Source organism: Gossypium hirsutum, chromosome A01 (genome assembly GCF_007990345.1).
Source record: "Gossypium hirsutum isolate 1008001.06 chromosome A01, Gossypium_hirsutum_v2.1, whole genome shotgun sequence".
Taxonomy (NCBI): domain Eukaryota; kingdom Viridiplantae; phylum Streptophyta; class Magnoliopsida; order Malvales; family Malvaceae; genus Gossypium; species Gossypium hirsutum.
In genome coordinates this window covers 4,803,449-4,831,199 of record NC_053424.1, presented here as the reverse complement: position 1 = coordinate 4,831,199, position 27,751 = coordinate 4,803,449, and the positions used below count along the sequence as shown (strand labels likewise).

Sequence of the window (27,751 nt, the reverse complement as noted above, 5' to 3'; positions counted from 1 at the left end):
AAACATTAAGAACATCTCAACTTAATTATTAGAATTAATTTTAAACTAATAAGCAATAGTACAGCATACACAGGTCCAGTTTTCAGTTTCAAGAATAAATGAGATGGGTCCTAACGAAAACATATCCATTCACCAACTTTTCTTTGACTTTATGCCCATTTCTTAATCTCTAGGTTCAAAATTGGCCGATCATCTCTCCAATAATATGCTTCTCCTTCTTATCCATTTATTGGATGTGGGTGCGGCTTGAATTTGTTATAGTCTTCTTACTTGAATTTAGTATGAATGTTTAATTTGGTATTTAAACTATACAATTCAATGAATATTTAATACTAAAGTGAGTATTTCTGTGGTTGACAATAATTGCGGCGAATCCTGGCATTTGAGTGTCCTCATTCATTGTTTCTTTGCTCTGCATCTCTGCTAACACTACAGTTCTCACTGCAACAACCATTTTCAACATTTTCTTTTTCTCTTCTCGAGAAATTAACACCTGCTCTTTCCTATGTTTTTCCCCTTTTCATTTCCTGCTTAATTTCTCCCTTTTTCTTTTAATTTATTTTCCACTCTCCTTTTAACTGAAACAAAAGAGAAGAAGCTACCTTTTATTTTTTCCCTTAAATTTATTATCTTCTTATAGTTAAAAACCAAGAAGCTGCACCTTTATTTTACTTTTTCTAGAATCCCATTCTCTTTGGTTTCCTTTTATTTACAAAAAAAAAAAGAAGAAAAAAACCTCTTGTTAATTTATTCGTCTACGTTCCTGTTTCTTTTTTTTGCTTCAGTTCAAATTCCATTTGCTTTAAAGGGGAAAGAAGAAGAAGAAGTAGGAGCGGCTTGTAATTAAGCTTGTGGTTTAATTATACTTGAGGTAAGTTTCAATACACGAATACTAAAAATTGATTTTTCTCCATAATGTTTTTAGATGCCAATATACATAAATTTTAGATGTTAATTAATCTATTTATAGTATTAAATCATAGTTTTAATTGTTACATAACTATAAAATTAATTAAATTATATTTAATTTAAAGAATAAGTGTAATTGGATAAATTCATTTAACTAAACTTTTTCAGGATTTAACCAAATCTTTAAATAAAATTAAAATTATTATCTATAAATGTGATAAATCTTATAAAGAATAAAAAAAATAGTTAAAATAAAAATATTAGTAATGTAATGAACAAATGAGGATATTTTCATCACTTCATAAATTTGTTTAAATTCATACTTTTATAAAATTTATAGATTACATTATTTTTAATTGATCTAATTATATTTAATGAAATAATAGTTAATTAGTATCACCTTTTTTATTATCATACAATAATAAATTATTATTCTGATATTAATTTAATAATATAATCAACAATAAAGAATATTAATCATTTTATAAATATTATGGATTAATTTAATGCCGTGGGAACAATGATGGTAAACTATCTGGTGAAGCCAATAAAACAGAGTATCCGTTACTCATTTCGTTTCCGTAAGATTGTTCAAGAGCTCCACGAACAACAGAAGAATTTAAAGAGAGAACAAACTCGGGTTAAGGAAGACGTTAAGGAGGCTGAATTGCAGATTCAAACCCAAGTAATTGAGGACTATGTAGATGAATGGTTGACAAATGCAGAAAATGCCTTGAACGATGTACAAAGTTTGGTCCATAGAGTTGAAGAAAATAAAAGATGCTTTGGTTTGTGTCCTACTTGGTGTTGGCGATATCGATTAAGCAAGGAGATTGAGAACAAGATAGTGTATATCAGTAAACTTGTAGAAGACTCCCATTTCAAACGAATCGGCCATCGTGCGGAGCTTCCTGGCTTAGAATTCTTCACATCTAAACATATTTTGGCTTCCAAATCTTCAACTGCTGCATTCAACAAGATCATGGAAGCATTGAAGGATGATAAAGTCAACATGATTGGAGTATGGGGGATGGGAGGGGTGGGAAAAACCACCTTAGTAATAGAAGTTGGCAAAAAAACCAAAGAATTACGATGTTTCCATAAAGTTATTGAATTTGTTGTCTCCCAAACTTCAATCATTGAAAATATTCAGCATAAAATAGCAGACTTCTTGAACTTAAAGTTTGAGAAGACAACTAAAGAAGGAAAAGCAGAGGAATTATGGCTTCGATTGAAAAAAGAAGAAAAGGTCCTCATTATCCTTGATGATATGTGGAATGAGGTTCAGTTAAATGAGATAGGCCTTCCACTAAATGAAAATGGGAATGGATGTAAAATCATTTTGACAACACGGCGCATGACGGGATGCGAATCTATGGAGTGTCAAGTAATTGTTCCAGTTGATGTTTTGGATAATGATGAAGCATGGACACTATTCAGAATGAAAGCTTACCTTGATGAAAGAGTTTCAAGGGATATTATTGAGACAGCTAAGGAAGTTGCAAAAGAATGCAAGGGTTTACCTGTAGCGATTGTAACGCTAGCAAAGGCTTTAAAAGGTACCAAGACTGTTAAAGGATGGGAAGTAGCTCGCAAAAAGCTTGAAAGAAGTAGATTAATGGAAGTCGGTAACATTGAAGAAGAAGGAGAAGAAAAAAATGCCTACTTGTGTATCAAGATGAGTTACGAATACTTGAAGAAGGAGACGACCAAGAGATGCTTCTTATTGTGTGCTTTATATCCAGAGGATCACTCAATTGACGTGAAACATTTAGTGAGATATGCTTGGGGTTTGGAGTTATTTGGCAAGGCTGACTCAATTGAAGAAGTGAGGATTCAAGTTTTGGAAGCCATTGATTACCTCAAAGATTCTTGCTTGCTGTTAAAAGATGAAGATGTTGAAAGGTATGATCCTTAAACTCTAGGCTAAAGCTGACCATGCATGTGGTCTAGGATGATGATTTTCGTATTAATGTGTGTTTATCTTTTTATTCAAAGGTTAAAAAGGAATTTTAAGACTTATTAGTAGTTCCAGGCTGTAGACAAAAAAAAAATTAAATAATTTATTAGGCATTTAATAATAACATTACATATCATATTTCTTTTAGAACGTGAATAATAGAATACATCAAAAAAAATATTAAAAGAACTTTTATTATTCTTTTTTTAGCTCTAAAATTAATAAAATTAAATTTTTTATATAAAATTTTAAATCCCTAATTTTAAATCTCTTTAAACCTTAAATCATAATTTAACTATTTTCCCTAAATTCATAAATATTAAAATTCTAAAATCTAACCCACCATTACGTAAATTATAAATCCAGTTGTTGCGTTACTATTATTATCTGTTAATTTATTTAATTTTTAATGTTAATTTTATTCAATTAATCAAATTAGGGTTAAAATATTATTAAAGATATATGATATTAATTAAAAAATTTTAAAAAAAATTGATACATTTTATTGGATACTTAAAAAGTGTCATTTTAATATCATCATAATATAATTTAAACTTTTGAGATTCTAATTTTAAAATATTTTCAAAAATTTTGAAATAATAAAATATTTTAATATTTTAATAAATCAAACATAAACCCAGGTTTAATATATATATATATCTTATCACAAAAATCACATTTAACTCCAATGGCAATGGATCATAACAAGTATAATAATTTGCACCAATGGTAATGTCATTATTCTAAATCAATGACACAATTGGAAGTGATTTTTAAGTATAAAATATATGTTGGTATGACCAATATTTAACCCCATTAGTAAGGTCAGAGCATAGCATATCAAGAGTAAATTCAAAATTATAAAAATTTGACTACCTAAAACATCGTGACTATGTACAAAATATATCGATGGCACACTTTTCAAAATATATTATAATAAAGTATAATTGAATAGAATAACATATTTCTCAAAAATAATCACATAATCCAATTTAAGTATTGAAAAATATAACACTTACATAATTTAAAATTATTTAAAATTATACCTTGTAAATTTAAAATCATACTAGCATGCTTAACCTAATTTTTACAAAACAAAATTGCATAAATAACATATAACATTTGAAATTTGTTTCGGAAGTTAAACACCAAAAAAAATGCCAAGGCACTTATCTGATCTACTGAATCGATACTTGCGTAACGATTTTCACAAATCTCCTGATAGCGAAAATTTAATAATGGAATTTAAAAATCAAAATTCAATCAATTAATTAGAAGCTTGCAAAGGTATGTATTGTAATCCAAAGACATCTTTGTTGAGCAGTTATCCCCTAATAAACTAATCCAAAGTTGTACAATTTAATAAAATGATATAAAAGCAGGTAAATCAAATTTAATAAAACACATTAATATTATAATAAAATTAAACAAATTAGTAAAAATCAGTTTTGCATGGTTTCTAGGTAAATAATATGTATTTTAAAAAAAAATTCTGAAATTCTAAACTTTATGATCATTTTGCTTACTTGAAGTCATTCAAATTCAAAATTTACAAAATTTACTTGGTAATTTGGTAATGTAAAAAAAATAAATTTAAAGAACAAATATAATACTAAAACTTAGAAACTTGATTCGTCAAGATCAGTTACCAAAATCTTAAGCTTCAAAAACAAATATAAGAAATCATCACAATCTATCTAGATTTTTTAGATTAACAGTTTTGATTAACCTACTTTGGGGTCTCGTATCTATTAACACGATACTTATATGACTAATATAGCAATATCAAAAGAAAGTAAAAACTTCATACTATGAAAAACACCTAAATTTTGAAATAAATGAACACTAAAGATGGATTTCTAGTGTGTCAAAATGAGCTACTCGAAACTATTACAACCATGGTAGTCGCTACTGTATAGGTACTAGTCGTACCAGCCGGCACGTATTGTTCGGTCCTAAATCATACCAAATAGTCTATGTTTTGTTCCGGTCAAAATTTTAATGTGTTTTAGCCATTTTTATGTGTTTCGGCCCATTTTGATCAATATCGGTGCATACCAGCCCATGCCGTGTTGGTACAAAATTTTGATATTTTAAACTAATTTTTAAATTTTTTTATCTTAACCATTTTTATTTTTCTATAATTATATTTAAAATTAAAAGTTATTAAATTAAATTATTTAACCTAATTAATAATTTTAAAACTTATATTTACATTTAAATATATTTATATGATGTAATTAAGGTATATTTGCAACTATATATAATATATAAAATTTATTTTTATCAAAATAATATGTAATTTATTAAGAAACAAAAAAAAAGATTATAAATATATATGAAAAATATTTAAATGTATATAATTTATCAAGAAACTAAAATGAGACTATATATATGTGTATGAAAATATTTAAAAACATCGATGAACCTAAAACGGTACTTTGAAACATGTTGGTATCAATACATACCATTACAAAGATAAAAATGATATGTCCACCAATATAATACTGACTACATTGATTAGAATTCATATATCAGAAAGTTCAAAAATTATTTTTTCCTAAATTACTCTATTGAAATAGATGTCATACATTCCATTTAAAAAATTTTGAAGAGAACTTTTATTTGTTACCAAAATTTCACTAGAAAGTCATCAGAATTTTGATACTATTAAACTAACCTAAATAAATATACGAATTTTATGAAAACAAGTTTAAAACACAAATATTTCAAGAAATCTAAACCAAAAGTGTCCTTAATCGCTAAAATTTAACATTGATTTGCACTTCCTTTACCTCGGGTTAGCTTTTCCCAAATTATCAAAATTACCGTACAAAGTGATTCTATCTTTTTTTAATCAAGCCTGATTTTATGTGTATTTTATATGTTTTTTTTATGAAATTATAACTATTTTTTATGTTAAATGATTTGGCTAAATCAAATTTTGTTACTTAATGTTACATTGTATATTTGTGAGATTTTATATCACAGATATGTAGTGTAGTTATACCTTGGTACGGGCATGACAATACTGTAAGTAAATTTGATATTTTTCTTATTTTTTCTTCATGTTTTATTAATTCCTTTTTCTTTATGTTGCTCCTTTTATAATTTCTTTATCATTTAATCTTCTAAAAATTGCATAATAACAAAATATTATTCAATGTATGTATTCATTTTTGTTTTGACATGATCAGGTACGTTAAATTACATGACATAGTTCGTGATGTTGCTTTGTGGATTGCATCTAAAGAAGAAAGTGACTTTTTGATAAAATCTAGATTAGAGTTACTAAATGAAAGCTTGAACCCTGTAAGGCAATTTCATTGTTGAATAGGGAACATAAAATATTTCCTGAGAAATTGGTGCATCCAAATGTTGAGATCCTGTTGCTTAATGACTGTGATATACAAGGTACATGCTTTCAAGGGATGAAAGAATTGAAAGTTTTAAGTCTTACGTCCTTTTCTTCGTGCGTTATTTCCTTGTATGCTCTTACGTCCTTACGAAAACTTCGTGTTCTACATTTGGCCTTTTTTGAGGACCTATCATACCTTGGAAAGCTAACGACACTTGAGATTCTTAGTTTGCGTACTACAGAATTTGAAGGTTTGGCAGATGAACTAGTGAGGTTGGTAAATCTAAAGATATTGGATTTAACCGGATGTAGATTTTCCTCACCCTAATGTCATTCGAAGGTTATCTAAGCTAGAGGAGTTGTACTTAAAAGGTTCAAGCATTGGAGAGGAAAGTGATGATATCCTTCTAGAGATAAAATTCCTGACTAGATTGACAGCATTATCCTTGTCGTTATCTTCTTCCCATTTTATAGAAGACTTCGAGTTTCCAAGATTAGAAGAATATAATATATTCTTACGTGGTACACAGGATAAACTTGGGTGTCCACATCCAGAACAGTGGGGAAAATTCCTCGAAGAAGCAGCACGAAAAATCAGTTATGAGATTCAAGGTTTAAATTCCGTTGTTAATCTCACAAAAAGATCCTTGAAAATTGAGGGAGTGTTTCCTTACAATGTGGTTTCCCAATTACTTGAGAATTTAGAGTCTCTTCAGGTGTTTGATATCAAGGATGAGTATATAGAAGGCTTGACTGATCAAACACAACAGATTGTGTCGGTTTCAGTGATCTTACAAAACCTAAAACAAGTGAGAATTGAAAATTGCATGAATTTGGAAGTGGTATTTCAAACGGAGAAGGTAGAAGGAAATGAAGCACCACCATTGCTCTCAAATTTAAAGTCTTTACGTCTTAAAAGGTTGATTGATTTGAGCTGTATTTGGGAATTGCCAACCCAACATGTAAGACTTGAAAGTTTAGTTGATTTGAGGATAGAAGATTGCCCAAGTCTAAAATCACTCTTCTCAGTTTCTCTTGCTCAAGGTCTGGTACTCTTGGAAAAACTTAAGATAATCGGTTGTGGCGAACTGAAGCAAATAGTCACAAAATTGGAAGGTGATGAGAAAGTGTTGGGTATGGGTCCCACTATGTGGGAAAAACCCATATTTTCTGCCACAATGTTTTGCCTTCTTTTTGGTTTTGTCAAAAGCCAATTTTTTGGCCTTTTAACGTGGGAGTGGGCAGCATTCTTAATTGAGAGCAAAATTCTCAATTACATCCAGAGAGAAAGAGAGTGAAATTGAAGCTCGTTGGAGAAAAAGAGAGAATAGAAAAATCAGTTTTTCAAGCTTGGTGCAGCAGTGATCAACTCTTCGATCGAAGGTCCATCCGTGGTTCGATTGAGCTGATTTTTGGACAGCAGCTAGGCGATAAGGTGTTCTTGACTTTGTACGGTCGGATTTTTCATCCGAGTCTTTTAGCGTCGGAAATACCCATTTTTCAGCAGCTGCGTTTTTTGGTGATGTTCTCTCATTTTTCTCTCTTTTGCTAAAGATTACATATTGTTAGCCTTGTCGGACTTGAATACTTGTTGTAGGCTTGATATTGTGATCTTGTAGCCGAACATTTGATGATAGTGGAGCTCTTTATCGGACTCTAAAGTCCCGTGGTTTTTACCTTTAATTTAGAGGGGTTTTCCACGTAAAATACCGGTGTCTCTATTTATTTTTGTTGTGGTTGCATTAGTTGATTTGTGGTTGATTAAGGTTGCTAGAGAACATATCTTGTGCTATTGTGCTTGCCATAATTTTTGACAGGAGTTATAAGGAGAGAAAGAACACCGGTTGTGCTTTCGCTTTGTTTCGGTTGTTCGGTTTCTTCCTAACAAACTGGTACCAGAGCTTGGTTATTGTGTCAGATAATTATGGAAATTAATACGAGCAAGATGATTATGTTGAATGGCACAAATTATCAACTTTGGCGGAATAAAATGAAGGACTTGTTGTTTGTGAAGGCTTTGCATCTTCCGGTCTTTACTACTCAAAAACCCGATTCGAAAAGTGATGAAGAATGGGAATTTGAGCATCAACAAGTGTGTGGCTTTATTCGGCAATTTGTTGAAGAAAATGTTTACAACCACATTGATCAGGAGACACATGCTCGAACATTGTGGGAGAAGCTTGAAAGCTTGTATGCTTCGAGGTCGGGCAATAACAAGTTATTTTTGCTGAAGAAAATGATGGCGCTGAAATATAAAGAAGGAATGTCTATAGCTGACCATGTTAGTGAATTTCAAAGTATGATGAATCAGTTGCTTGGTATGGGTGTCAAATTTGATGACGAGATTTTAGGACTTTGGTTGCTTGCTACTCTACCAGACTCTTGGGAGACTTTTCGAGTCTCACTCATTAATTCTGCCCCACAGGGTATTATTACTTTGGATTTGGCTAAGAGTGGTGTGTTGAATGAAGAGGTTAGAAGAAGATCTCAGGGTTCTACATCACAGTCCGAGGTGTTGGTTATCGAGAACAGGGGGAGAAACAGAGACAAAGATGGAAAGGGTAGAGATAAAAGCCGAAGCAAGTCAAGATTGAGATACAAGAATCTTGAGTGTCATCATTGTGGTAAGAAAGGTCATATCAAGAAATATTGCGTCAAGTGGAAGAAAGAGAACAAAGGTGGTGGTGATAAACACGATCAAAATGACGATGAAAAATCCGAGCGTGTTGCTACTGTTACTCGTGAAGATCTGTTAGTTATTTGTGATGAGAATTTGGTCAACCTAGCATGCGACGAGACTAGTTGGGTGATTGATACTGGTGCATCACTTCATGTCACGTCGAGGAAGGAATTCTTCACATCTTATACTCCTGGTGATTTTGGGGTATTGAAGATGGGTAATGATGGTTTCGTTTCGGTTATTGGTATGGGAGATGTTAGCTTGGTGAGTAACAATGGAACATAGTTAACTCTCAAGGATGTCAGACATGCACCGGATGTCCGTTTGAATTTGATTTCTACAGGAAAGCTTGATGATGAGGGATTCTGTAACACCTTCAGTGAAGGGCAGTGGAAGCTGACTAAAGGCTCTTTGGTTGTGGCTCGAGGAAAGAAGAGCTCAAATTTGTACTTGATGCAAGCTTTGACTTCTCGAGAGACGGTGAATGTGACACTGAATGACAGCTCAATTGAGTTGTGGCATAAACGACTCAGTCACATGAGTGAGAAGGGGCTTAGCTGTTTAGCGAAGAAGAATCAACTTTCGGGTTTAAAGAATGCTACACTGAAGAATTGTGCTCATTGTCTAGTAGGAAAGCAGAAAAGAGTTTCATTTAGAAGCCATCCTCCTCATAGGAAATCAGAGTTGCTAGAGTTGGTCCATTCAGATGTTTGTGGTCCGATAAAAGTAAGATCACATGGTGGTGCACTTTACTTTGTGACTTTCATTGATGACTGTTCAAGAAAGCTATGGGTTTACACTTTGAAGTCTAAAAATCAAGTCTTTGAGGTGTTTAAACAGTTTCAAGCATCAGTTGAAAGGGAAACTGGGAAGAAGTTGAAGTGCATTCGTACTGATAATGGTGGCGAGTACATAGGGTCGTTTCATGAGTATTGTCTGCGACAGGGAATCAGACATCAGAGAACACCACCAAAGACTCCACAGTTAAATGGGTTAGCTGAAAGAATGAACCGAACATTCATTGAGAGAGTCAGATGTTTGTTGTCAGATGCAAAGTTACCAAGATCGTTTTGGGCTGAAGCTTTGAATACAGTGACACATGTGATAAATCTGTCTCCTAGTGTTCCTTTGAAAGGTGATGTGCCAGATAGAGTTTGGTTTGGTAAAGACGTGTCATATGATCACCTACGTGTGTTCGGTTGTAAAGCATTTGTTCATGTTCCAAAGGATGAAAGATCCAAGTTGGATGCCAAGGCTCGACAATGCATTTTTATTGGTTATGGTCTAAACGGTGAGTTTGGTTATAGACTCTATGATCCAGTTCAGAAGAAACTCGTGAGAAGCAGAGATGTTGTCTTCATAGAGGATCAAACCATTGATGACATTGATAAGACGGAGAAAGTGGATTCACAAGGTAGTGGTGACTTGATCGATGTGAATCCGGTTCCCCTAGACTCTTCACCAGATCCTATCCAGGATGATGTGCATGGTGATGTTAGTGGTGACCATCAGACTATAGGTGACTTTGATACTCCCATGGATGATGTTGTGAATGATCAACAACAAGCACCTATAGCTCCACCAGCAGTTCCACTTCGAAGGTCTTCCAGAGATCGACGATCTTCTGTCAGGTATTCTCCTGATAAATATGTTCTTTTGACTGACGGGGGAGAACCTGAATGTTATGAAGAGGCTATGGAGAGTGAATGCAAAGATCAGTGGGTTGAAGTGATGAAAGACGAACTTCAATCCTTGCATGAGAACCATACTTTTGAATTGGTGAAACTGCCTAAGGGCAAAAGAGCTTTGAATAATCGGTGGGTTTACAGGTTGAAGCAAGAAGAGAAGTCTTCATCTCCACGATACAAAGCTAGATTGGTCGTCAAGGGTTATACTCAGAAAAATGGGGTTGATTTTGAAGAAATATTTTCTCCGGTTGTGAAGATGTCCTCTATCAGAACTATACTGAGTTTGGCAGCTTGTTATGACCTAGAGGTTGAACAAATGGATGTGAAAACTACTTTTCTTCATGGTGACTTGGAAGAAGAGCTTTACATGGAGCAGCCAGAGGGTTTTGTTGCACAAGGGAAAGAGGACTATGTGTGCAGATTGAAGAAGAGCTTGTATGGTTTGAAGCAAGCTCCAAGGCAATGGTACAAGAAGTTTGAGTCTGTTATGGGGGAGCAAGGCTACAAGAAGACTACTTCTGATCATTGTGTGTTTGTTAAGAGATTCTCTGGTGATGATTTTATTATTCTTTTGCTCTATGTTGATGATATGCTTATTGTTGGTCAGAATGCTTCTAGAATTGAGAAGTTGAAACAAGAGTTGAGTAAATCCTTTGCAATGAAGGATTTGGGGCCAGCAAAGCAAATTCTTGGCATAAGACTGACACGTGATAGAAAGGCCAAGAAATTATGGTTATCACAAGAGAGGTACATTGAGAAAGTACTTTAAAGGTTTAGTATGGACAAAGCTAAAGCGGTGAATACTCCCTTTACTATGCACTTTATATTGAGTGTTAAGCATAGTCCTTCCACAGAAAAGGAGAAGGAAGAGATGCAGAAAATTCCTTACTCTTCAGCCGTGGGTAGTTTGATGTACGCAATGGTTTGCACAAGACCAGACTTGGCTTATGCCGTTGGTACAGTTAGTCGGTTTCTTTCTAATCCAGGCAGAGAGCATTGGAATGCAGTGAAGTGGATTATGAGATATCTTCGTGGCACTTCCAACATGAAACTTTGTTTCGGCAATGAGAAACCTGTTCTTGTTGGGTATACAGATTCAGACATGGCCGGAGACATTGACTCGAGGAGATCTACTTCAGGTTACTTAATCACTTATGCAGGGGGAGCTGTGGCATGGCAATCGAGACTGCAAAAGTGTGTTGCATTGTCCACCACCGAATCAGAGTTCATTGCAGCAACCGAAGCGTGTAAGGAGATGCTTTGGATGAAGAAGTTTGTGCATGAGCTTGGTTTTACTCAGGAGAAGTATGTCCTGTACTGTGATAGCCAGAGTGCTATTCATCTTGGTAAGAACTCAACTTTTCATGCTAGATCTAAGCATATTGATGTGAGGTACCATTGGATACGAGATGTTCTTGAAGCTAAGCTGTTAGAGCTTGAGAAGATACACACTAATGATAATGGTGCTGATATGTTGACGAAGGCCTTACCAAGAGGAAAGTTTGAAGCATGTTGTTTGACCTCCGGCATGGAGGCATTCCCCACATAGTTGGAGGGGGAGATTTGTTGGGTATGGGTCCCACTATGTGGGAAAAACCCATATTTTCTGCCACAATGTTTTGCCTTATTTTTGGTTTTGTCAAAAGCCAATTTTTTGGCCTTTTAATGTGGGAGTGGGCAGCATTCTTAATTGAGAGCAAAATTCTCAATTACATCCAGAGAGAAAGAGAGTGAAATTGAAGCTCGTTGGAGAAAAAGAGAGAATAGAAAAATCAGTTTTTCAAGCTTGGTGCAGCAGTGATCAACTCTTCGATCGAAGGTCCATCCGTGGTTCGATTGAGCTGATTTTTGGACAACAGCTAGGCGATAAGGTGTTCTTGACTTTGTACGGTCGGATTTTTCATCCGAGTCTTTTAGCGTCGGAAATACCCATTTTTCAGCAGCTGTGTTTTTTGGTGATGTTCTCTCATTTTTCTCTCTTTTGCTAAATATTACATATTGTTAGCCTTGTCGGAGTTGAATGCTTGTTGTAGGCTTGATATTGTGATCTTGTAGCCGAACATTTGATGATAGTGGAGCTCTTTATCGGACTCTAAAGTCCCGTGGTTTTTACCTTTAATTTAGAGGGGTTTTCCACGTAAAATACCGGTGTCTCTATTTATTTTTGTTGTGGTTGCATTAGTTGATTTGTGGTTGATTAAGGTTGCTAGAGAACATATCTTGTGCTATTGTGCTTGCCATAATTTTTGACAGGAGTTATAAGGAGAGAAAGAACACCGGTTGTGCTTTCGCTTTGTTTCGGTTGTTTGGTTTCTTCCTAACAGGAAGAACTATCCCGGAGCATTGATTCTCATAATTCTTTGTGCTTCCCAAAGTTAAGAAAAGTACACATAGAAAATTGTGATGGTTTGGAGTATATTTTTCCAACGAAGATCGCTGCACAAGGGCTTCGGGTGTCGACTCTTTTCATAAAGAATTGCTGTCGATTAAAACAAGTGATCAGAGTTGCCAAAGACATGGTGGAAAATGACATTATGTTCCAACAACTACAGTTTTTGAGATCTTTATCGTCCTTTTCAGTGTCAGGTTGCCCTCAAATAACTGATTCGGTTGTTCATTTAGATGCTGAGGAGGCTTATCTAGAGGTACTTCCTTTTTATCCCTTTTTAGTATTCCAGTGTTTGCTAACAGATGCATCAACATTACACTTAAGCCAACCAGCCAGCCCTCGACTTTTCCCATTTCGAAACAACAAACATCATGAGAATTGGAGTGATGTTGCACCTGTTGGAACACTGCCTTCGATTCTCTCCAATCCACTAGTAATTTATCAGCAAAATCAACAATATGTGATGAAGGAACATCTTGTTTCTTCCATACAAAAAGGTTCCTATAGAACCATGAGACCATCAATATACAATCCTGTAGCATGAGCTCTAAAATTTTAACAATTTTTCGATCAACTCTTTCATGAAAAAGTATCATTAATTATTCCAAATAGCCAACACTTTTAACTAGCCCTATTAAAATAATGGCATGTATATTTTCTCAAATCCCCCTTCGAATTACATCATAGCTTAATCACCTTCAAATTAATCATACTAATAAAATTATTTTTTTTGCTGGAACGAGCACTTTTAAGGAAAAATCCACTTTAATATTTAACTAAAATTATTAACCCTATTAAGTATTTAAACTAATTAATTATGTTATAAATATAGATAAACAAATTATGTTAAATTAAATTATAAGGACTACATCTCAAATCTAGTATAATAAAAAGATCAAAACCACAATTTTTCATTATGTCTTTCTTTCTTTTCTCTTTTTTTTTTCTCATTCTCTCCCCAATGACCCCACCCCCAACTAAATAAATAAATAAAAGTACCTTACCTACTTGGTCACTCAACTTTTAGAGTACTTTAATTTTAGTTACCTAAAATGAAATGCTTACAATAAAATGTTATGCTTGCAATTTGGTCATCCAACTTTTAAGCGCTGTCGTATGGTGTATGCATTTTCTTTTCTTTTTGTTCTTTTGCAATAATCCACTATAAATCAAATTCAGGGGATTCGATTATCAGCTTTCAAGGAATCGTTTAGCGGTTCAAAGCATCTTCAACTAAGTGAAATTGAGGATCAAAATCTAGTTCCAGAAGCAAACAGAGAGGGACTAAATGGATTAACTTCACTTGAACTGAGTCAATGCAAGGATCTTGATTGCTTGGTTGATACCACAACAATGAATGAGCTAACTTCTGCATTCACTCATTTGGAGAGATTAAGTATAAATTATATGGATGGTTTGGAAAGCTTATGCAAGGGTCACCCTCCACAAGGTTTCCTCAAAAACTTGAAAGAATTGCTTATTAGAGACTGTAATAAGTTGCAAGTGGTGTTGTCAATGGATGAACTCCTTTATAACAGGGTACCACTTTCAAAGTTACAATCCTTGGAGCTTGAAAATTTACCAGATTTGAGATGGTTATTCAAAGGCTCTCCTCATTCTTTCATCTTCCAAAGTCTTAAGGTAGTAAACATAGGTGGATGCGGGGAATTGAAATCCCTCTTTTCACCTTCCCTTATTCAAAGCCTAGTGCTTTTGGAAAAACTCCAGATAAGAAGCTGCGACGAATTGAAAACTCTTTTGGCAGAGCCGGAAAATGATGATGAAATGGAATCAAAGAGTTCTTCCCTTCCTCTGTGTTTGCCGAATCTGAAAACTCTTTACATCCATCATTGTTCAAAACTCGAATATGTTGTGCCAATCACTTTGGCTCAAGGTCTTCCTTCCCTTGAATCGGTTTCAATTTCTCAATGTTATGAATTAAAGCAAGTATTCGGCATGTCGAAAGAACAGGATGGAGTTCAACACGACGGTCTCCTGCTTCTTGCTAGTCTACAACATCTAAATCTTGAGTGGTTACTAAAGTTGACTAGCTTTGTCCCGCAAAACTATACTGTCAAAGCACCAGCTTTGAAAAGATTTTATGTTTATGATTGTCCTCAATTGATGAACTCTCCCATTCAACATGTCCACAAGAAGCTCGAGTTGAGGTTAGAGGTAGGCTTCGTTTACTCTTTATTCGATTCCCATTCTGTTGATTACATATCTCTTAACTCATGATTAATAAAAAATTCTTCTAAGAAATGGTATATTGGTATTGTATAGTTGAATGGATGACTTAATTGTTATGCTGAATTCTTATCTAATTCAAAATCTAATTGGTTCTTTCATTATTTTTGCCTTGTACTAATTAATGATTTGTTTTCACTTCAGAGTGTTGGATTAGCCGCATTTAAGGAATTGTTTGGCAATACGATAAATCTTCTTGTCCATAGAGTTTGGGATGACAAAATTCTCATTCCAGATCTTGAAAATTTAGAGCATCATTCACAAGCAATGATGGGTTTTAAATACAACGGTGAACCTTCCGAAGGTTGCTTTCCAAATCTAAAAAGTTTGAGGGTCAAAAATTGTGTAAACTTGTTGAAAGTATTTGAAATCGCTGAGGGCCTTTATAACCAAGAAGAAAATCAGGCACCGCAGATCCTCTCAAAATTGGAGTATTTGGAGCTATATTATTTACTAGACTTAAGACAGATAGTAAAAGGTCCCACCCGTTATGTCAACCTCCAAAGTCTAAAGGTCTTAGACATAATAAGGTGCAGCGAACCGAAATCTCTCTTCCCACTGTCAGTCAGTCAAACCCTAAGTTCGTTGGAAGAACTCAATATACATGAATGTGGTGAACTAGTAAATGTTTTCATGGAGTTGGAAGAAGAAGAAAAAGAAGAAGAAGATGATGATGAGGAGGACGATGACGACGACGACGACGACGATGATGTTGATGGAGTAATAGAATCTGACGCACTTTGCTTGCCAAACTTGAAAACTGTGGAGATAACACAATGCCCACGTCTAAAATATGTCTTCCCACTTGCTTTGGCTCGAGGTTTCCCTCGTCTACAAAAGCTACAACTTGTTGGTTTAAGCAGATTGAGGGCTTTTGTTGCAAGAAACAATTTTTTGGAAGCACCAGCTTTGGAAGATTTATGTATCCATAGCTGTTCAGCATTATCGAATTTCACCTTTCAAAAAGAAGCAAACAACTGTTTTCCATTAAAGGTACTTTTTCTTAATTCCTTTTACTCATATTTAAAATACTAATTTGCTTAACCAAATGATAATTCCACTGCATTTTCAATTCCATTTCTATTAGTTATGTCTAATGGAAAGGGGAAATCATATGGTATTTTTTTTTTAAAAATTGAAGTTTTGGCAATATAATTAGTAGTAAATTTTTTTGGAAATATAGTTAATTGATGGACACAAATTCACAATATGTATCTTTTTTCTTTGTAATCATGCTTGCATTATGCTTTTTAATTTGGACAAATGTTTCAGCTTCAAGGGGGAGATTTCATCCCAAATCCAAAGAAAATGGAGCTTTTTAATTTGATTTGGCTGCGAGATAATCTTAGAGAACTAATAGTTCACTACAACAATAACTTGACATACATCTTTCCAGTGATGCTCATTCAACATTTATCACAATTAAGCATTCTAGAGATAAAGTCATGTGAGAAATTGAAGGGAATAATTGGCAATGATGACATTTTGGCATCATCATCACAAGGTCCTCGATTGGAGATGAAAATGGTATTTCCTCAGTTAAAGCAAATAGTACTTGAAGATTTGCCAAAGCTTGAGAGCTTCAGCCCTGTGGGTTATCATTTGGAATTCCCATGTTTGGATTTGCTTAACGTTAAGCAATGTTCCAAAATTATCACAAGTTTCACTGCAGATTATTTAACATTGGCTGTGCATGCTAAAACTGATCAGGTATCTATCCTCCCAACACTTTTACTATTGTTTCCAATATATATGAAATTGAGTTACTTCTCTTCTCTTTTTATATTATTCTCAACAAAGTTTAATTTGTTATGAAATGAAGGCATCCCAACTAGATGATGCTAGTCCCTCACAAGAAGTTATTTTTTGGAAAAGGCGTAGACCTACTTTACTACCTCAGTATATAGAAGAAACTGGAGAAATTAATTCACCATTAAAGTGAAAAATGTTGCAGAAAGCATACTTGAACTTAAATCTCACATCTATAGCATGTGCGACCAGTCTACACTAGTTAATTAACCAGGTAAATATGTCATGATCATCTACTTTTCTTCTCACCTTTGTTTTTTGTTTTTGTCTTTTTAGTTCTAATTATGACTTATTTATTAACGAAGATCAGAATGAATGATGGCGAGAATTCGGTTTCAATAGAGTTACAGGAATCCGCTGAACCAGTTCCACAGCTCCTCAAACTTATATCATCCAACAAAGTGGCTGGTTTTAATTGCATCATAGTGAGTTACCTCTTCTGATATATGGAATCTCTGTGCCTAGGATGATCTATCTATCTATCTTGATGTATTGCAAAGGTTTGATTTGTCTTCGTTTTACGCTTTCTTTTTGGGTCACTTTTTATTTTTATTTGTTAAGCCAGAATACTATATTATAAAATAAATCGATTACAAAATTAGGGGATATAAATCCCCAACCACTCCATTGCATGATTTAGAGGGAATAACAAACACATCTCATCGCAGATATCTTCCTTACATGTCTTATGATGATGTCCTAATAATAAACTCGTCATGTTAATGTTACCTAACATGATACTTTGACTATAAATAGCTCCCAAGTCATACAAAGTAGAGGTGTGCATGGGCTGGGCCGGGCTCAGATAAAATTGTTGGTCATTTTCTTGGCCCGGCCCGACCCGAAATATGGGCTTAAAAATTTGTCCAAGTTTAGCCCGAAATAAAATTGTTAAGCTCGAGTCCGGCCCGGCCCGGCCCATATTAATTTTTTTAGCTTATTTCATTAAATAAAAAATTTTAAAATATAATAAATCAAATACACTTAAAACAATTATTAAAAGAAAAAATAAATGAAAAATAATAATAAAACAATTTTTAAAATAATACACAAATTAAAAATATAAAAAAAGTGATTATATTAAAATTGAAAATAAAATATAAATATGATTAAAAATAAAAAATATATATATTTAGTATATAATTCGAGCTAGGCCGGGCCTGGCTCGGGCCAAAAAAGTTTTACCTGAGCCTGGCCCGTTTTCTAAACTGGCCTCGTTTTTTTACCCAAACTCATATTTCGGGCTTATATTTTTACCCGAACTCTCCCATTTTTCGAGTGAGTTTTCGGGCCGGGCCGGGTAGCCCGACCCATGCACACCTGTAATACAAAGCTATCACTTTCCATTTTCAAGGGGTCTTTGTGAAAACATATCCGTTCACTAACTTTATCATGAAAATTTTTGCCCATTTTTTAATCTATGGATACAAAAATAGCTTTTCAACTCTCCAATAATATTCTTCTTCTTCTTATCCATGGTCCTGGCAAGCAGCTAGACTTTGTTATACAATCTTAAAAGTTTGGTTGAAGGTAATGGCTATGCCATTACAAAGCTATTAGAAGCTTATTCTGCAGGTACACACAAACAGATGTTTGGTTCAATGGAATACCCTATTACGGGTGTATTCCATTCCGCTCTTAAGCAGAGAAATTTGTTGATTTCTATTCCCTCCCCTCTTCACCGTTTACTCATTCCTTGCTTGAAGAACCCTATCTTACCCTCACCAAATTCTCAGACCAAAAACACTCAAATGACAGCCATTTCTTGCTTCCTTCGACTCCGGCACTCCTCCCCTTCATCCAGCATCAGGTAAACATTTTTCCTTCCGCTGTTCCTTTCATTTTCCTGTCTGTCAATTTTTCTTACCCAAAATTTTTTTCTGCTCAGCCCCTGCTGTTAGTCTTATTCCCTTCACCATCATCTCCGATGTTTTTTTAATAAACAAAGTCTTTGAAATCTTGGATCTGAATTTTTATCCTACCAGGCTTTCGATGAGTTTATCCTTTCTACCTCTCCTTTGATCTTGTTTTTCATGTAAATCAAAACCCCATTTTGTTTATCTACCTTAAAATTTATGTTTTGGCCGCAAACGAGAAAGTTCAACTTTGATGATCAAGATATTTCCTTTTCTAGTAATTTATGTTTTGGCTTTGTTGAATTGAATACCCAAAGTCTTGATCTTTTTGATAATCTGTTGAATTGCCTGTCTAGGTATGTTGAGAAATGATAGGAAACTTAATGAGGGGTTCAGTAATTATTATCCGTATGCTAAGCTTAATGTGGCCATAAGGTTAGTCATGGTATTGATTGAAAAAGGCAACCTTTTGAGGGTTGTGTTATACACGCTTATGAGACTATGCATGCAAAATAACCATTTAGCCTAAACTGTGGTGGGTGGATGATAGTTCATTTTTTTCTTTTTGTTGGCAAAATAGGTGAAAAAAGAATTAACGCATTAAATTTCGGTAGCCTGTTGCCTACGTATAATATAATTTTCTTTCTGTGAAATGTTCTTTTTATATCTCACTTGTTGAAACATTTTACTTGATATAGGCAATATATCTATCGCCATTGAAGATGGTAACCATCTTCAGCAGGCCTGGGAGCATATATTGACATGCCTGTCTAGAAATTACTATTAAAAGTACAGGTGAAACTTTCTAAAATTTTAAATTTACATAGCAAAAGAAACTGACATTTTCTCTAAGGGCTACACTACTATGCATTTATGTATTAACTTCTGTTATAGCAAAGTATCTATAGTATGGATCTAGACCTTATCGATGAGTTACCATAGTTCTGATTCTAGGCAAAAGATTTTCTAGCAACCGATCTTCTTAAACTTAAGATCTGGTCTATCAACAGTTTTAACTCTGTTACAAGCAAAGAGTTGACTTCATTTATGATTTATGCCTAATTGAACAGCTTTCAGTTTCAAATGCACATTATTGATGCTTGCTATGTTATCTAGTTATTTATTTATTTGGAATCTAGTTGTAATGGCAGTTGTCTGAGGAGGTTCTTATGATAGCGCCTCTGTTAGAGTCAATAATTCTGGACTGGTATCTCCTGTGCAGATTAATCACTTCATTGCAAACTTGAATTTGTTGGAGCAGATTGGTAGTTTTGAGTTGAATCATGTGTTTGCACATAGCCAAAGGTTAAACAGTGAAGCAATAGTGGTATTTGTGAAAGCCCTTTGCAAGGTTTCTATGTCAAAGTTGTAGTCTCCAACAAATGCCCATGTTTTTAGCCTCACAAAACTAGTTGAAATTGCGTAAGATTCTTACCTTTTTCTTTTAGAAAATTTCCTATAATATTAGCTCCATAAAGACCATGTGTTTACCTTTACAGATAAGGTTACCCTAGATTTCTCTTGCACATATATCTCCCTTATTCTACAATGTTCTATTGCAGGCATTACAATATGAACCACATTAGATTAATCTGGAGTCGCATGTGGAATGTTCTCTCTGATTTATTTGTTCTCTTTGTAGCAATTTTTGAAACGGATTCATTGCAGCAGCTTGCTATGAAATTCTTAGAACGTGAGGAGCTCGCAAATTCATGATAACAACAGAAAATTGAAGAAAATTCATGATTTCTTTAGTCCAAGGTCTTTTTACATGTAAGTTTCGTTGTAGTGTCTTTGCCTACAATGGTCAATTGCTTTATATGTTCTTTTACTTGACAGGAACTTGTTGAAATTCAAGTGGTTCTTCCTTCTCTTTTTTCTGGTGTTTTAAGTGGAAAACAATGGCACGAAGATTTGATGGCTCCTAAAAGTAACTTAGCCAGTGATTTATAGTATCTTTATGCTACATTGAGGATATATTTGGCTTTATGTTAGATATGTTCTGAGAATTCTACAAATTTAGTAATGGCGATTTGACACGTAAAAGTGAAGTTGTATGAGAGTTTGTGATTACTTATTTATTACTGGGATGAGGTTTAATTAGTCTTGAACATGCTATATTAATTGAATCCAAAGGCTGAGCTTATTGAATGTTTGACAGCTCTCTTGACATGCTATGTTGTAAATGTGGCATTTTGTAAATGGTATTACTGTTATACTTTTCATTGCGTAAGTTTTGGGTTGAAGTGGGATGGATTGTGAAGGGATTAAAACTTATTAAATGTTTCTTATATAAATAAAAATTAAATGTATTAAAAATTTAAATATAAATAAAATACATACATTAAATCTATATTATTTGTTTTTACCTTTACATGAGACCCTTATATTATACATGTCCAATAACATAAAAACAATTTGTAAACTAATGAAAATATGTCAAAAAAATACATACAACATAACAATTTCATCAGTTCTTTCTTTTGTTGTATTTCAATATCTTTGAGTAAAAATATTTGATGCAAGAGAGACGTATTTTCCATTTTTTTTCCTTTTTCTTTTAAATTATTCTCTAATTAATATATAGATTTTGGCTATATATTATTTTTCTAATATTATATATTATTGTAATGGCCAATTTTTGGCCCAAACAAACAAGCAAAAAAATAAAATCTACATAACCAAATTCCAAGTCCATTTACAATGTTAAACAGCCCAAAAATCAAAACTACCCAATTACAATAACTAAACCTACCCAAACCCAATACTCAAAACCAGCACAAATTAGAACTATCCAAACCTAAGCAATTTTCAGCAAAGAAAAGTGGTGATGAACCCTAGCCGTCACCCCACATTGGCCACCTACGCCACTACCAGTTGTCTGCCACCAGCACACCCACTTGCCTCCACCACTCTATACCTGCAAAAGAAGACAAAAAAAAGGACAGCAAAAAAAAACACCAAAAAATAAAATTCTTTGTATTTTTTCTTTAGATTTTGGGCTATATAAAAGTCCTATGTTCCTTACACCAGAGGAGAATCGATTGTATTTTGGAAAGAAGAGATTGTATTAGAGGGGGTTGTATTACAGAGATTTTTTTAGGAGAAATCAAATGGAGAAAACAAGTTCAAAAGGTGTTTGTCCTTATTTTTATTTATTTATTTACTCTTTTTTTTATCTTCTTTCTATTCGTTTGTTTTATCTATTTTACAAATATTTTTAACAAAAAAAAACTTGGAAAAAAATATAAAAAAGGGAAAGAGGGAAGGAACTTACCGGTGTTCAGTTTTCCAACATCGTGGACGACCGAGGAAGCCACCGTCGAAGATCAGTGGCCGAAAACCGAATGGATTCTTGAGTTCTAGGGTGCTTCTCATTAATTTTTGAAGGTTTTTGGGTCGTTTTAACCCCAAATCCGGGCTCTACTCGAGAAGGGAAGCGAAAAAATGCCTCGGAAGATTTTCCGGCCACCGTGGACGGCGGCGGCGCCGTTAGTGGCCGGTGACCAGCGTGACGGTTGATGGCCGGTCCGATGACCGGAGGAGGGGAAGGGTTGAGAGAGTTGAGAGCCTTCTCTCTATTTTGAAAAATGGATGTAGGGTGGTAAGGTGATGTTTTAACTCTTTTTTTGTTGTTTTTTTAAAAAAAATAGTTTTTTTATGATAAAAAAACAAAATAGTATGGTTTTAATTAACAATAAAACAAAATAGTATGGGAAAATAGTTTTAATAAAAAATAAAACAAAATAGCATGGGGAGTGGTTTTAATTAACAATAAAACAAAATAGCATGGGGAGTGGTTTTGATTAATAATAAAACAAAGTAGCATAGGGGGAATGGAATCAGCTTTTTGCTTGGGACCATGCATGTTACATTTAATTGGGTAATTTACGCAATTGGTCCCCTCCTTTGTGCTAGCCTTCAATCGGGCCATATTTAAGTTTTTTATATTATTTTAAATTGGCCCTGCAGTCTGTGTGCTATTTCAATTTGCCCCATTTGCGCGGTATTTTAAGATTTGGGGCATTTTTAATTTTAGATCTCGGACATTTATACGCAATTAATTTTAGCCCGAAATTCTGTTTCAATAATTTGTTTTACTTGTAAGTTATCTCTTGGATTTTGTTTCTTCTCTCAATTAAGTTTCAGTTATTCTTTTTAGAATAAACATGTTTCTACATATTATTTTGATTTCATACTTTTGTAATTATTATTTTTCTATTTTCTTTTTTTTTCACGTGCATACCTGTTTATATGAAATACCTTTATATTATTATTACTACTATATGTATATACTTATAATATGACTAATAGTTTATTTTTTACATTATTATGTATATACCATGTAAATATTTTAATATTATATTATGTATACATTTTATATATATATCTTTTAATATTATATTTTTATTGTTTTGCATATGCCCTAATATTATATCGTTTATATATATTTTTTATTTCCCATATTATCTTACTTTACATATTTTTTAACTATATCATGTATATGCTACTACTATATATCTATTTATGTAGTATTATTAATAGTTGTTTCTAATATTATGATTATTTCTAATATGTATATATTATGTATTTACCTTCAATATTATATATCGTATATTTCTAATACTATTACGTTATTACTACTATTATATTATTATTATATTTTTACCCATTACTCTTTAAATACACTTATTTTACCTTTTACTCTTCACTCACTATATATATTGTTTACTTATCTATATATTCACATACATATATATAATTTCACACATCATTCCAAAATTTTTACTTGTATTATTACTATTAATATTATTATTATCTTCACTATACTATCATTCTTTAGTCTTACATAATGATTGTTTATTTATTACTAGTTTTTTTTAATCTCGAATATTTCCTAGCTTATTCGTTATTGTCTTTTTATTCGTTTTATTCATTTATTTATTACCTCGAAATAAGATTTTTTGCAAATAAGGCAATGTTTGGTGTTTAGAAATTTCGAGAAAGCAGTGCCCTAACTTATTGGGTTGCCACTTTTCTCGTTGAATTCGAATAATTAAGTACCCTTCTAAGTTTTTTTTAGAGGTTTTCTAAATGCAAGCCACTATCTTAGAATTTCAAAGCAATATGTCCTAACTTATTGGATATAGCGTTTTGCTGTTTCGAGATAGGAATTTCAAAAAAGGGATAACTTAATGTCAATACTTTGACGCTAGTGAATCCCAATTTTCAAAGGTAAAATATTTTAAAGAGGACTACATCTTAAATTTTTTTTCTTTCGACATTAAAGACATTTGATAATCAATTAGGTACCAATTTTGGGCGTTACGAGGGTGCTAATCCTTCATCGTACGTAACCGACTCCCGAACCCGTTCTTTTATTTCGTGAACCAAAACTAATGATTTTAAAACAAAATGTTTTAAATGTGATCCAATCACACCTAAAAAGATTGGTGGCGACTCCCGTTTTTATTTTTAAAATCGATTCTCATTTTCCAAAACTCGATTTGAAAATGGTTTCGACAGCTTGGCGACTCCACTAGGGAATAATAAGAGAGTCAGGCCATGTAATCGATTATCTCTTATCTTAATGTCGGAAATTAAAAATTTTAAAATTTAATCCTCTTTGCATTACATGTGTTTGTATTATTGCATGCTATATTCTGATCGCATTGCATTTGCATGATCGTTGTGGTCACACCCTTAAGTGGGAGTGAGAAGCTACGCCTTCGTGAGGTTTTCGCCTCAATGCAGGATAGTGGATCACTTTCGGGATACATCCGTACCTATGGTTTCGTGAGATTTTCATCTCCGTGTAGCCATAGGGAAATGTATTCCCCTGAACTGAACTCGATTCAAATGAGCCTATAAAGGGTGATGATCGAGGAATCTGCTGGTTCGAGTACCTCAAACTTTAGAACCAACCCCATGTCTAAGGACCGTATAAGCCCAACTTAGACATTACCCTTATAAGTTATCGTTGAAATTTATTGATATCATGTGATACTGACTATCTCTTTTCTTTTGCTGCATGTCATTTTGCATTTACAAAGATATTGGTTCACGGTCAGTTTCTAAGTTAAGAAGTTTTATTATGGAGAACGGACTTCTTGATAAAGTGGAAGGCAACGTTAACGTCCACAGATGGTCCGAAAAAACTCAACTAGAAAAGGGAGATAGTATAGCTGAGGGATACATATCGGAGTTGTCAGATTACACTCGTATTAGCGCCACGCAGAATAATCTCTAGGAGCTTAAGGCAATTTGGGATCAGTGGGGCAAAGAGACTAAGCAATTATTCGACAGTAACTATGGAGACTTACCTTACTTGCTTGATGTTCAGATAGACGAGCACTTATTCAGAGCCCTTGCTCAGTTTTGGAACCCGGCATACAGTTGCTTTACTTTTGGGGAAGTAGACATGGTACCTACTGTGGAAGAGTACACTGCTTTACTTCGTTGTCCCCGGTTTCAGAATGATAGGATCTATTCCCGAGCTCCTTGTGTCCCTACCTTTTGGAAGAAATTGATGATTATTACGGGAATGAGCGAGCAGTGGGCCACGGCCTTAATTAAAGAAAAGGGTGAGTGCAAGTGCATTTCGTGGGATGCTTTGAAAGATTTGATTCTGACACACCCTGATGAGACAAAGAAGATAGATGTTTTTGCCCTAAGTTTATATGGATTGATGGTCTTCCCTAGGGCTTTGGGATATGTGGATGAGGCAACCACGGATCTTTTTCATCGACTCAGTAAAAAGGTCACTTTTGTCCCTGCAATTTTGGCTGAAACATTTAGGTCTTTAGGTGCATGTAGGAGGGCTGGTGCTGGCAGGTTTGTAGCGTGTGCTCAGTTGCTTTTGGCTTGGTTCTACAATCATTTCCGGTTGATAGATAGGGTGGTTTGTCAGGTTTACTTTGAGGATTATTCACCGTTGAAAGATATAGTAGCTTTAACCAAGAGAGTTGATGTTCCAGAAGAGAATTGGATAGCGTTACTTCAGAACCTTCAGTCGAAAGATGTCAAGTGGAGGGCTCCGTGGATGATGCCTGGTGAGGTTCTTTACCAATGCGGTAGTTTTGATTGGGTACCCCTATTGGGGATTTGGGGTGCCATTGGCTATGCCTCTTTGCTCGTACTGAGGCAGCATGGATTGAGACAGTTCATACCAGCGACTCAGGGGTTGGCTCAAAGTGAGTTTGTATATAGAGGAGCCAATTACAAGAGGAGGGTTAGTGAAGTTTCTAGTGCTTGGAAGAAGACTTGTCGATTGGGAGGAAAAACTATTAGCCCCGCTACGGCACCAGAATATATAGAATGGAAAGGTAGAAGAGTTAATGATAATATCCCTAAGCTAAGTATGGAAGGAGCTCGACCAATGGAGGAATATTTGCAAGTAAGGCCCTCAGAGTTGGAAATTATGAAACAGGAGTTCGAGAGACAAAGCTTGGAGTTCGAGAGGAGGATAGCAAAGCTCGAAGAAGAAAAGATATACTTGAGTTTGGACGTTGATGTTCAAAAGATAGAAGTCGAGAAAGGGAGGAAAGAAAAAAGGAAGATTGAGGAAGATCGAGATGATCTAAGGGAGCATTACAAAATGGCACAAGTAGCCTTGAGGAAGGCGAGAGTAAGAGGATCTTCGAATCAGTGGTAGAAGGAGGTCCAAGAAGAAAAGCCTAGAGCCGAGTACTGGGAGAGTAAATTCCAAGAAATGCAGGTGCAGAATTTGGCATTAGAGGAAGAGAATAAATGATTGAAGACCAAGGTAATGGAACTTGGAAAATCCCTGTGTTGGCACTAAAACCATAATTCTACGGTCGAGTTAAAGAAGCTAAGAAATAAGGTTGAAGATTTGGAGGTGGCATTGCATGACGGTGAACTCCGGGTTGAGCAGCTCAAGGCGCAAGAGGATTATCTGAGGGGAGAGCTACATCAGGCTAAAGAACAGGTCAGAAAAATGGATCATGTCATTGGTGAAGCCATAGCTCAGATTCGAGAGGTTACTGAGTATGTGCAAGATTTGGCAATTCGAGCTGACGTATTGAGTTTGATGTATTCATCATCGTCGGATGTAGGACGAAAGTTAGCCCTTTTATTAGATAGAGTTAAAGCTTTGGGCCTTAGGGCGAAATCGTATTTGTAATCCTCTTATATGTAAAGATATTCTTTTTCTAAATAGAATTTTCTAAATGAAGTTGAACCAAAATCGATATTCTTTTTGCATTTATGCATTTGCATCTCATAACATTTCATCACATCATTTGCATTCAAGGTTATAGAAAGACCCTGATTAGTTAAAGTTTACTTTCCAGAGAGGTAGAAAAGAGAGAGGTAGAAAAGAAAATCTGGAAATCACACACCCCTACGGCATTCATACTAAAACTAAGAACATGGATCAAAGGTTCGAGCAATTACAAAAAGATATGCAAGATCAAATACAAGAGCAGTTGGCCAAAATACAGAATGAAATGAGGGAGCAGATGCTAGAGGCTCAAAGAAACATGATGGCTGAAATGGCTCAGCTGCTAAGAGCCACTGATAAAGGAAAAGCTCACATTGCGATCACTGAAGAAGAGAATAAAGGTCCTCCTCCAGGTTTTACTCCGCCTCATGTGCCCCCGCAAATCGAGGCACCTCCTAGAAGGCCATCTGTCACAGTAAGGCCTCAATATGGGCCAGTGGATGCTGGAATCCCCATAGATTTCCCATCTGGGTTGGGAAATAATTTGGGTGATAGCTCAATCAACCCTATTACTCCTGATCTGGATTTAATGGAGAAGGAAAGAATGGCCACTGAATCCTCAAAACAATTGAAAGATCGTTGCAGGTGGTTAGATGAGAAGTTTAGGGTTTTA

The 27,751-nt window shown here is 34.4% G+C and overlaps 2 protein-coding genes and 2 long non-coding RNA genes across 9 annotated transcripts; 3 read left to right on the top strand and 1 right to left on the bottom strand.

Annotated features, from left to right (window-relative positions):
- The first annotated feature begins 293 nt into the window (after window positions 1–293).
- Window positions 294–6,322, top strand: LOC121204546 (disease resistance protein At4g27190-like). The gene is made up of 2 exons (XM_041074547.1): window positions 294–2,814; window positions 6,067–6,322. Exons 1-2 carry the CDS (start codon window positions 1,430–1,432, stop codon window positions 6,200–6,202), a joined length of 1,521 nt encoding a protein of 506 aa, XP_040930481.1. The 5' UTR covers window positions 294–1,429; the 3' UTR covers window positions 6,203–6,322.
- A 7,646-nt stretch (window positions 6,323–13,968) lies between these two features.
- On the top strand, window positions 13,969–17,977 carry LOC107939113 (uncharacterized). Of its 3 annotated transcripts, none has more exons than XR_005899590.1 (5): window positions 13,969–15,159; window positions 15,376–16,224; window positions 16,504–16,941; window positions 17,054–17,254; window positions 17,346–17,977. XR_005899590.1 is itself a non-coding variant. In XM_041074540.1 (4 exons), exons 1-4 carry the CDS (start codon window positions 14,338–14,340, stop codon window positions 17,171–17,173), a joined length of 2,229 nt encoding a protein of 742 aa, XP_040930474.1. In that variant the 5' UTR covers window positions 13,969–14,337; the 3' UTR covers window positions 17,174–17,339. The 3 variants fall into 3 exon arrangements, 1 of the variants encoding a protein (XP_040930474.1); XR_005899585.1 differs by having other exon boundaries at window positions 13,970–15,159; window positions 17,351–17,977; XM_041074540.1 differs by lacking the exon at window positions 17,346–17,977 and having other exon boundaries at window positions 17,054–17,339.
- Window positions 17,978–18,321: 344 nt separating this feature from the next.
- On the top strand, window positions 18,322–21,098 carry LOC107939106 (uncharacterized). 4 transcript variants are annotated; one of them, XR_001695053.2, is made up of 4 exons: window positions 18,322–18,850; window positions 19,253–19,331; window positions 19,595–19,691; window positions 20,119–21,098. It is a non-coding gene; the product is annotated as an uncharacterized lncRNA (long non-coding RNA). The 4 variants fall into 4 exon arrangements; XR_001695052.2 differs by lacking the exon at window positions 19,253–19,331 and having other exon boundaries at window positions 18,399–18,850; window positions 20,119–20,318; window positions 20,459–21,066; XR_001695055.2 differs by lacking the exon at window positions 19,253–19,331 and having other exon boundaries at window positions 18,399–18,850; window positions 20,119–20,669; window positions 20,736–21,066.
- Window positions 21,099–21,556: 458 nt separating this feature from the next.
- LOC121204532 (uncharacterized) lies at window positions 21,557–22,481 on the bottom strand. The gene is made up of 2 exons (XR_005899581.1): window positions 22,174–22,481; window positions 21,557–21,816 (listed from the first exon to the last, which is right to left on the bottom strand). It is a non-coding gene; the product is annotated as an uncharacterized lncRNA (long non-coding RNA).
- Between the last annotated feature and the right edge of the window lie 5,270 nt (window positions 22,482–27,751).